The following is a 10,906-nucleotide window of genomic DNA, read 5'->3' as shown; positions in this document are numbered from 1 at the left end:
TCAGTGGATTGAATAATTAATCTCTGCTGTGAATTCATTTCTCCATTTATTAGACTAGGTTAAAACTATCTTCTATCACAGATCTATACCTTTTTTCCCCACCTCCAGTCTTTCCCCTTTTCAATCTATCTTCCCCATAGCTGACATATTTACAGTCCTAAAACACTGTCAGTCCCTTACCTGGAATGCATTCCCTCTTCACCTCCAGCCCTTAGAATCCGTTCCTTCTTTCAAAGTTTAACCCAAGCCCCAGTTTGTTCTCAAGACCTACGCTGAACCCCTCCCCGCCCAGTAGTTTTCACCCTCCTCACTGGAAATTATATATAGTTTGTTTTATATATGTGTGTGTATATACATATATATATATATATGAAAGGGTAGTCATGTTTTCGTTTTTGTATCCCCAGTCCTTAGCCTGGCACATAATAGGTACTTATTAAATGAATGAAAATTTATTCAAATTCACACTATTTGGAAGTGTGAAATGGATATTAATTGGTTCCAGCACTAGGGAAATATGCAGCGCAAACTCGAAATAATAAGAAGCCTTCTAGGGATCCGTTATTCACACTCTTCAGAACCTAGCTATATGTAAAAATGAAAAGCATATATATTGGAGACAAAGAAATTCCCTAAAAATAACTGTCACCGATATGATCTTGGGCAGATCAGTTAACTTCTCTATACCTCAGTTTCCTGAAGTGTAAAACGGAGGCAGCCACATGGGGGCCGTGTTCCTGGCGCCAGACCTGGGTTTGAGCTGCCTCAGACACTCACTCGCTGTGTGGTCCTGGGCCAGTCATTTAAGGGTTCTCGGTCTCAGTTTCCTCTGCTGATAAAATGGGTTGCTGGGAGGACCAAGGGATACACAAGCGTCTACGTAAAGCCCCTTACAAACTTTAAAGCGCTGTTATTGTTGCTGCGGTTGGGTTCGTCCTTCGTTTTCAGAGAAGACCAGGACATCAGAGAAATGATGACGTGACTTGCACTGGACTTTGTTTGGAGGGAGGGAGGCTGTGCAGGAGCTATTATTGTTAATACGATGAGCGGGGGCAGATCGGGTCGGCGAGCCCGCGGCGGGCCTCATCGGAGACCCCAGGTGCCTCGGGGCTTTCGGGCAGGTGGATTCTTTTCTCCTCCCGTCCAATCAGTTTAGCGACCAGAACATAACGCTACGAAGCTGTTCTTACTGTTAGCCATCAGTCCCACACTCTCCTCGGTCAATTGCACGGTGGTTGGGCGGGGGAAGGACCACAGCCGCGGAAGACTTCCTTAAAAGGGAGTGTGTGGGGGGGAGCAGGAATGGTCTCTTCCAACTGCGATCTTCCCCCTCCTCTCTCACTCCTATGGAACATTCCATCCCAAAGCTCGAGCGCACGCTCCTAGTCACGTGGTGACCTACGCCCAGCGTATTGACGACTCTACGGCCGGGTTGCCAGGGGAGGGAAACGGCGACGAGGGAGGGAGGGGGAGCGGTGGGGGGAGGGCTCAGCCTATTATGGGATGCGGCGGTGGAATGGCGCTGGGCGCGTGATTTTGAACAAACCTGGGTCTGTGTTTCACAGGCGCCGCCGCCGCCGCCGCCGCGGCTGCCGGGAGCGGAGGGAACGCGGGGCGAGGAGGAGGCGGCGGCGCCGCCGGCTGTGGTGGGGGGGTGAGTGTCAGCCCCCGGGACGGGGGGGGGGGGAGGCGGCGAGGGAGGGGGGACGGAGGAGGGGGAGACCCCGCGACTGCCGGGGATGGGGGGGTTGTTGGCGCGCGGAAGGGGGGGGTGAGCTGTCAGTGGAGGGCCGGCGCCAGCGCGGCTGCGCGGTGTGCCGGGCCGGGCCGGGCGGGGCCGGGCAGCGACGGGCAGCGACGGGCAGCGGCGCGGCGCCCGCGCGGGGGAGGGGGCCCTGCAGCCCGCCCTGCGCTCCTGCCCCTTTGTGTGCCATGGCTCCCCTCCCTCCGCCGGGACCTCCCCTTCGCCTCCGAGTAAAGTTTGGGGAAAGAAACGCTCCTTCCCTGCTGGGGGGTCTCCCCCCAAAGCAGAGAGCTGCCCCGCGCCCCAAGCCCGCGAGCGTGCCAATCCTGCCCGGCTGGTGTCAGAAAAAAGGGAGTGACAGCTGGGGGCAGCCCCTCCCTGCCCCGCCCAAACCCTTCCCTTCCCCCTAACCCCGCCGGAACTTCGGGAGGGTGGGGGAATGGCAGACCTGCTCATACCATAAGTAATAAAATTGATAGTAAAGTTCACCTTGGTGTGGCGCTTACTGTGGGGGAGGCACTGTGCTGAGCGCTGTACAGCTTGGACACGGACACGGTCACCTGTGGGTGTTTGTGTGTGTATGTATGTATGTATGCATATATACACAGATAAAATAACAGTGCTTGTTATTTTATAACACAGCACAGTGTGCTGTGTGCCAGCCACCGCGCTGGGGACATGCAGCTTATACTATGTGCCAGGCACCGTGCTAAGCGCTTTACAGTTGTTATTTTTATATACACATAATGGCTAACAAACATACGTATATATGGGTGTATGTGTATACACCATATATAAAACAGTTAACATAGGGCCTACTGTGTGCCAGGCACTATGCTAAGTGCTTTACAGCTAATGCACAGACACATGTACATATATGTGTGTATGTATACTTATTCATATATACACAGACAGAAAATAGCTAACAGGGCCTACTATGTAGCCAGCATTGTGTTAGGTATCTTACAATTTATATACATACGCATAAAATAGCTAACATAGGGCCTACTACGTGCCAGGCACTGTGCTAAGCGCTTTACAGTTTATACAAACACACACATAGACATATGTATGTATGTAGATACAGCTAACATTTGTAATGTTTACTATGTGCCAGGCCCTGTGCCAAAGGCTTAGCAATCTGACGTGTATATGTATACACACATATTCATGGCTATATATGCTCATGCATGTCTATGTCTATATGCACTTACATACTTTATATGTGAAGCACCTGCCATATGCCAGGCACTAGCGATCCAAACATTTCTACTGAATGTTGTAATTCAACATAATTTTCTCTTTGGTTGTTGATTATCTCCCACTTTTCCCCTGTAGATTTTGGTTGAACATAGTTTTCATGTTGTCTCCTTAGTGAGACTGGGAGTTCCTTGAAGGTAAGGATTGTTTTTTCCCTTTGGGTTCCCTGCCGTTAGCAAAATGCCTGGCTCGTAGTAGGCACTTTTATCGGTGCCTGTTGACTGGTTTGCAGCTAGAGGTTGAAAAAAAGAACGCTTCTTTGTATTTGAGTCGATCTTCGGACTGCATTTAGTAAGAGAGGCTAATTAGGGAAACTGACATAATCCGGAGGTTTTGTGTATGTTACTGTATCGGTGGCAAATGTGTATTTTAAGTTAGAATTTGATACTATGGAAATGATTGTCAATTTCAGCTCAGGGTAGATTTCCCTTTTTTAAATCAACAATGTTAATAGCTTTTGGATCAGATGGCGATTAGGTTTACATTTCTTGAGGTCCGAAAGCGACCCGGAAGGTTGAACAGCAGGTCTGTTTTATGGGCAGGAAGGAGTAAGTCAAAGGAAGTGGACTGGGGACTGATCGTCTGGAACGTGTAGAAAGTATGCATTTTAAAGATGGGATTTTGGTGACCCCGTCTGTCTGAACCCGCCTTGGCCAAGGTCCCGCCCTCTCTAGGCTACCCCAGGAGCTGGTCCTTTCCAGCCGGGGGAAGGGGGAATGTATGCCCTGAAGGTGTTAGCGAGCTGAGGTGGTCATGGAGAAACGCGCACAGCTCCCGCTGGCCTTTCCCCTTGGAAACTTGAAGTTTGGGTCGGGGGAATCCCTCCCGGCCTCGCGCGGCTTCCTACCCCAGCCCGCGGCTGCCGGCCGGCGCTCGAGGGCTCGGCCCGCGGCGCGTTTGAAGGTTGGCGCGGCGCGGGGGCGTGTCCCGGGCGGGGGAGGGGCGCCGCAGAGCCGCCGCGGGCCCGCGCCCGCCGTGCCGCCGCGCCGCCGCGCTTCTGATGACGACGTGAAAATGGCGGATCTTTCGAAATCCAATCCCGGCCCCTGACATCCCGGCGGCGGCGGCGGCAGCGGCGACAGCGGAGGAGGAGCCCGGCTGCGCCGCGAGCTGCCGGCCTGGGACACCGGAGAGCCCCCGCCCTGAGCCGCCCGGAGGTGAGGGCGATGCGCCGCCGCTGCTGGGCGGGCAGGAGGGGGAGGGGAGCGGAGCGGAAGGGACCGGGCTGGAGGCCCCGGGCCGGGCGGGCAGAAGGGCTGGGGGCCCGGCTTCCGAGTCGTGCGGCCCGGGTGCCGGAGCAGCCGCGGGGCCGGAACCCCGCGGTCAGCCGCGTGTGTGGTGCCGGGGGCGAGGGGGGGTTGTGGTTGTTGTCGTTGTTGTTGGCCCGGGAGCGGGACGTCAAGTGCGCGGCGGGGGGTGGGAGGCGGGGTGACCGGGCTCCTCGGACCGGGGGTTTGAGGAGGTGACATTGGTCGTGCGCTGGGGCGACGGACGCGTCTGGTGCGCAGACCCCGGGCCGCCTCCCCCGTGTAGCCGGAGGAGCAGCTGCCCCGAGGTCTGTTGGGTCTTGGCAGGTCAGCGATCCAGGCTGGCCTTGTCTAGAGGAGCCGTACCAGTCCGGGTTCTCCAGGTAACTGTCCAGGGGCCCTTTACAAGGGTGCCCCACTTTGCCCCTTTGAGTGGACTTCTGAAAAACTGTAGTGGTCCCCAAGAGCCTACTCTATTGCTCTCTCTTTCCTGAAATTCGTTTACTGCGGCTCCAGAGCGGTCCATTTAGTCAGTAATTATACCTGGTCGAAACGAATGTGTTCCTGTAGCTGTGACTTCAGTGACTTCCCAATATTGCAGATTGTAACCCATTTTTATCAGCCTTATGTTATTTGACTCTTGTCCACAAACAATCTCTCAGTACGCAAGGAGAGGAATAAAGAAATTAGAAGTTAAATTACCTTTAGCCACTTAGGGTTAAATCTCATTTATTTATTTATTTTGTGGCTGCTCTTCCTTAGCTTATAGAGACTGTGCTATAGTTACCTATATCAATAGGACATCACAGATGCACAACAGGAGAGGATTAAACAGGGAACTGTGAATCTCTGATATAGCATTTGCTTCTCTTTTTAAGTGTTACTTCTGACGGTAAATTTTAGGTTCATTTGTGGTGATGCTCCTAACTTAAATAAATAAACTTAAGTAAAATGTGCTGATGAGAAAAGTTCAAGTGGAAACTGCAGAGACACGTGAAAAGAAAACGAAGTTTATTGATATACTAAGCTTCCTATTTGTGTTTGTGTGTAATATATTATAAAATTTATTTTAAAAATTATATCCAGATGTCTGTGCATATATATCATATGCATGTACATCTGGACATAGTTTCTTTTAGTTTTTTTGTTTCATTGATATTTATGAGCATTTGTTATCTCTTCTATGCTCCTCCCTTCATTGAACAGTTAAAAGGACAAAAAACAAAACCCTTACAAGTACACATAGTCCAGTAAAATAAATTTCTGTTTTGCCTATGTCTAAAAATATGTGTTATTCTGTATTTTAAGCCCATCACTTCTGGCATGGAGATAGGTAGCATGATTCATCTTCAGTCCTCTAGACTTGCGGTTTGTGGTTTTATTTATCAGTTCTAAAGTCTTTGAAAGGTTGTTTTTTTCCCTTCACTGTAAAGTCATTATGTAAATTATTGTTGTTCTGTCCCTGCTGGATCTTCATGTGGGTTAAAAGGTCTCTGTCTTGGATCCTCTTCTTCCTCTATATTATTTCACTTGCTTATCTCTTTAGCTTCCATGGATCCAGTTCCATCATTCAATCATCTCTAAGATGATTCTCAAATCTACTATCAAGCCATAAACCACAGGTAGGGAATCTGCAGCCTCAAAGACAGATTTGGCCTTCTAGGTCCTTAGGTGTGGCCTTTTGACTGAGTCCAAGTTTTAGAGAACAAATCTTTTTATTAAGGGGATCTGTTCTATGAAGTTTGGATTTAGTCAAATGACCACACTTAAGTACCTAGAGGGCCACATGTGGCCTCAAGGCCATAGGATCCCCACCCATGCTCTGAACTCTCCGCTGACCTCCATCCAGTCTTGCATCTCCAACTGTTTGTCACATCTCTGTTTGAATGTCCTGTAGACGTCTTCACTGTCATCTCCCTTTTCCTTCCCCCAAAAATTCCCCCCTTGTAAACTTTCCTATTGCTATCAAGGACACTGGTCCCCCAGGCTCACGGAAGAGACATCATCTTTTGCTCTTTACTATCCCTCCCCCCCACCCCCATATCCAATCTGTTGCCAAATCTTGTTGATTTCACCTTTGCAACATCTCTGCAACAGTTGCCTTCTGTCTTCTCACATTGCCACTCTGTCCTGGTGCAGGCCCTCGGCACCTCACACCTGGACGATTACAGTTGCTGCTGGTGGCTCTGCCTGCTGTGGGTCTTTCCCCACTGCCATCCATCTTCCATTCAGCCACCAAAGTAATTTTCCTAAATCACCAGTCCAGCCATGCCACTCCCTACTTAGCAAACTCCAGTGGCTCCCAAGTTTTGTACATACATGTTTTGTGTGTTCCTCTCATTAAAATGAGGTCAGGGGCTATGTTTGGCCCTTCTTTGTATCCCTGACTCTTTTAGCACAGTGCCATTATTTCCCCATAGGTCGTAGAGGTCTTCCCAGTTTTAGTTTCTTCCAAAACTATCCATTTCATCATTTCTGAAGGCATAGTTTGTGGATATTTGACAATTTGTTTAGCCACTCCCCAGTAGATGGGCATACCTTTAGTTTCCAGTTTGGGAATATGTGATTTTAATGGTGTAGGAAGTACAAATGTGTCAACTTCTATGATCATTCCTAATGCCTCCCAACTGTTTCTAAAACTCTAGTTTCTTTGGAAGATGTGGATAATTTGTGCCCTTTCCTCCTTGCTGCCACATTTGTAGCAAGCCTTAGAAAAAGCAGAAGGGGAATGTTTGCTCATCTTTTCAGCTCCTGCTGTGTTATTTGCAGGTGATATAAAGACAAAAATGAAAACATAGTGTCTCATATGATGGGCGGTTGAAGTTCAGAACTCTCAGAGTCTGAGACGCATAACACAAGAGAGAAATGGCAAGCATCTATATACATATATATGTGTGTGTGTATGTATATATATATATATGTATATATATACATATATATATGTATATATATATATACATATATATATACATATATATATACATATATATATATATAGAGAGAGAGAGAGAGAGAGAGAGAGAGAGAGAGAGATATTCAGGGGAAAACACCTTCATTCTAGTCCCAACTCTGACACGTTTTATCTGGGTGATGTTGAGCAGGCCCCTTAATCTCTTAGATTGGAAAGCAGAAGGATCTGCCCGGATAGAGTACAGGAAGCTTCCTCTCCTGAAGTTCTTATGTTCAAGAAATTAAGAGTCTGGACAAATAAAAGTCTTACTTCAATGGTCATCATTTAATTACTGTGACCATCATGTATATTCTATGACATAGCTTTTCTTAGATTATAAAATTTTGTAAATGGAGAAATTTTGAATTATAATTTGCTTAATACTCTGATGTGCCATACCCTACTAATAATAAGTGTATGAACAATTAGTTTTTCTAAAGAAAGGTCTTTTTTAAAGGGCTTACCTTCAGGCCCTCTATTAAGGATTAGGGATACAAAGAGGCAGAAGTAGCTTCAGTCTTCAAAGAACTAACAGTTTAGTGGGGGTGAAGCAAACAGTAGGGTGAATTGGCAGTAATGACAGAGGGAAGACACTAGTGCATTATAGCATGTGGAGAGAATATCGAATTTGAGGTAAACCCAAATGACATCGGGGCAGTCCAAAACTCTTGATGGAGAAATACTAGTTTTAAATGAACTTAAAAGTACCATCTTTATGTAATACACATTTACAAAATCATTTCCCAGAAAAGTAGCATGCTAAACATTTTTATATCCATTTTTCTTTTTTACAGTTTGTTTTTGATGAGACTTTTGGGGTTAGGTGACTTGCCCACAGTCAGACAGCTAGTAAATGTCAGGTGCCTGAGGTTGGATTTGAACTCAGGTTCTCCTGACTCTGTGACCAGTGCTCTATCCACTGTACCACCTAGCTGCCCCCATATCCATTTTTCAATAAAAGACAAAAACTTTCTTTTAAAATAAATTTCTTTTTCATTAAGAAATTGCAAAAATGAATTATTTCAACATACAAAGAACAGAAAAGAGGATTTATTTGAAATAGCTTCTGTTACATACAATTAGATTTTTTTTTTTTGGTGTATATTAATTTTAAGAGAGGAAGAAAATGGCCCTGCTTGTCTGTGTTCTTTTCTGGACTTTTCTCTACTATCTTGTATATTTTTTAAAGTGTTTCCTTGATGTTCTTTTTTTCCCCCATCACTCACTCTAACTGCTCTCTTTCACTTCCCAAATATAAGGCCTCTGGTTAAAAAAAAAAAGTGAGTATATAATTAAAACAAGTCAGCACATTGATTGGCCTTCTCTGAAAATGTACATCTTGTCCTGAATCTCTTGTCTTATCACCTTGCTGCTAAGAAGTGGGTAGCATGTTGCATCATCAGAAAGAATAACTTTTGTACAAATTTTAAGTAGTATAAGAAGTGAGTTTCAAAAATTTTAGATGGAATTTTGACTCTCGATAGTGTCTGTAAGCTGAAAAGGTTTTACAGACCTTTTACGGACCTGTTGTATCAAAAGTGGCCCATACTTTCTCATCTACTTTGTTGGCATTCATAGTGTGGTGTCATTATTTGTTTGAAGTGTTGTGATTTCCTCAAACACCCATTCTATTAAAATGGAGGCATGAAAGCATTTCAAAGCCAAATAGAAATGATTTTTGAATTATCTGTGACATCACTCCCCACTCCTACTCTGGATAGAGAGTTTAATAGCTTGAACATTGAAATCAGATGTATGTGCTGACATTGTATTACATTATATTTATTGGGCTAATATGAACTCAGACCGTTTGTCTTGTTTTCTTCATTATCTTACAGCATTTCCACAACTTTTATTAAGTAATAAAACAATTGCAAAACTTAATTCTTGTAGTTTTATGTGGCAGTATTGGAAGATAAAATGGCATTCATCTGTTAGATAAATATTTTAAGATCAACTGTGTGCTTGACAGGAGGGGCAGCCTAGTGTAAGGGAAGAGCAAGTCGGGAAAGACCTGCGTTCAAATCTTGCCTCTAAAGATTCGTGAAGAAATTTTTAAAAAACATCACAAAGCATTCATTCTCTGTTTACTATGTGGAAAGAATGAGAAGTACAAAGAGAAAACTAAGACAGTTTCTGTTCTTAAGAAGCTTATATGTCAGGGATTCTTAACCTGGGGTCTATGAAATGTAAAAAAAAGTTTTTTGATAACTATTTTGCTGTAAGTGCTTTCCTTTGCAATCCTATGTATTTTATTTTTCTGCATTTAGAAGTATTCTTTTCTTGAATGCATGGGCTTCATCAGACTCCCAAAGGGATCCATGATACAGAAAAGGTTAAGAACTATATTAAGGAAAAAATCCATTTATTTCCATTGTTTCTAGAGTTTTTAATAAAAAGAAGTATTGGCTTTACAGCATCTGTTCAATATTTATTGGATACTCACTGTCTATGATTATCAGCCATAGTTTTTTATTATTTGTGTTACTAAGATGATTTATTATATTTATATAGTCTTCGTGTTGACCCAGCCCCACACTTCTGGTATAAACCTAGCCGCTGCATATTGTCTTTCCAATAATGCTGTTGTAGCTTTCTTGCTCGTGTTTGATTTTGATGTGTCTCATCAGTGTTCATTCTGGACGTTAGTCTCTAGTTTTCTTTCTCTGCTTTATCTTTGCTTGGTTCAGATATGAAGACCATACCTATATCATCGATAAGGATTGAAAGGATTGAAATAATAGATTTCCTTCTTATAGTTAAGTACTATTTATCTCAATCCAAGTGCAGTCATTTTTAGAGGCCTTTCTGGTAAGATCAGGGGTAAATCAATGATTACCATTATCTCCCTTACTATATACAGGATTAGAAATGCTGGCTACAGCAATAAGATAAGAAAAAAAAATTGAAGCGTAGGCAGGGAGACAGCAAAATTATTTCTTTCTGCAGATGATATTTTGATGTATTTAGGGAGTCAACTAAAACTAACTGCAACAACTTCAGCACAGTTTCTGTATATAAATCTGCATAAACCATCATTATTCCTTTATATAACCAATAACACACATCAAGAATTAAAAAGAAAATTCCCTTAAAAATAATTACAGAAGTTATGAAATGTTTGGGAATATATCTTTCAAGATTCACCCAAGGACTATAGGAAGCTAACTATAAAATGCAGAAATTAAGACAGACCTGAATAACTGGAGAAACGTTAATTGCTCATGGGTAGGTCAAGCTGATATAATAAAAATACCTAAAGAATTTACTTACTCAATTCTGTACTGATCAAATTCCCCAAAGAATTATTTATAGAGCTACAAAAAAAACCAAAACAAAACAAATCAGAATTCATCTGGAGGAAGAGAAGGTCAAGAATCTTGAGAGTAATAATGAAAATGTAGGAAGGAAGGAGCTTTATCAGTTTCAGATCTCAGACTGTACTACAAAGGAATAATCGTGAATACAATATGGTACAAGTTTAAAAAGAGGTTGATTTGTTTAACAGATTCTGTATACAACAATATGAAGTCATCAGATGTGATAGTATAGTGTTTTGTAAATCCAAAGATGTTACTGGAGAGAATAACTGTTTGACAGTAATTACTGGGAAAAGTGGATAGCAGTCTGGCAGAAATTAGATTTGCACCCAGCTTCTCACACCATATACCAAGATAAACACCAAATGGAAACATGACAGATATA

The 10,906-nt window shown here is 44.1% G+C and overlaps 1 protein-coding gene across 3 annotated transcripts in view; it reads left to right on the top strand.

The window, feature by feature from the left end:
- Window positions 1-1,486: 1,486 nt before the first annotated feature.
- LIN54 (lin-54 DREAM MuvB core complex component) overlaps window positions 1,487-10,906 on the top strand; it is a 78,833-nt gene continuing 69,413 nt past the window's right edge. For 2 of the 3 annotated variants that reach the window (XM_072623994.1, XM_072623993.1), the window contains exon 1: window positions 1,487-1,654. In XM_072623994.1, coding sequence (XP_072480095.1) covers window positions 1,504-1,654 — 151 coding nt within the window. In that variant the 5' untranslated portion in view covers window positions 1,487-1,503. Of the gene's footprint in view, window positions 1,655-4,018; window positions 4,162-10,906 lie in introns of those variants that run through there. The other variant, XM_072623995.1, reaches the window with a different exon arrangement.

Source organism: Notamacropus eugenii, chromosome 7, assembly GCF_028372415.1.
Source record: "Notamacropus eugenii isolate mMacEug1 chromosome 7, mMacEug1.pri_v2, whole genome shotgun sequence".
NCBI lineage: Eukaryota > Metazoa > Chordata > Mammalia > Diprotodontia > Macropodidae > Notamacropus > Notamacropus eugenii.
This window is presented reverse-complemented; position numbering and strand designations above follow the sequence as displayed.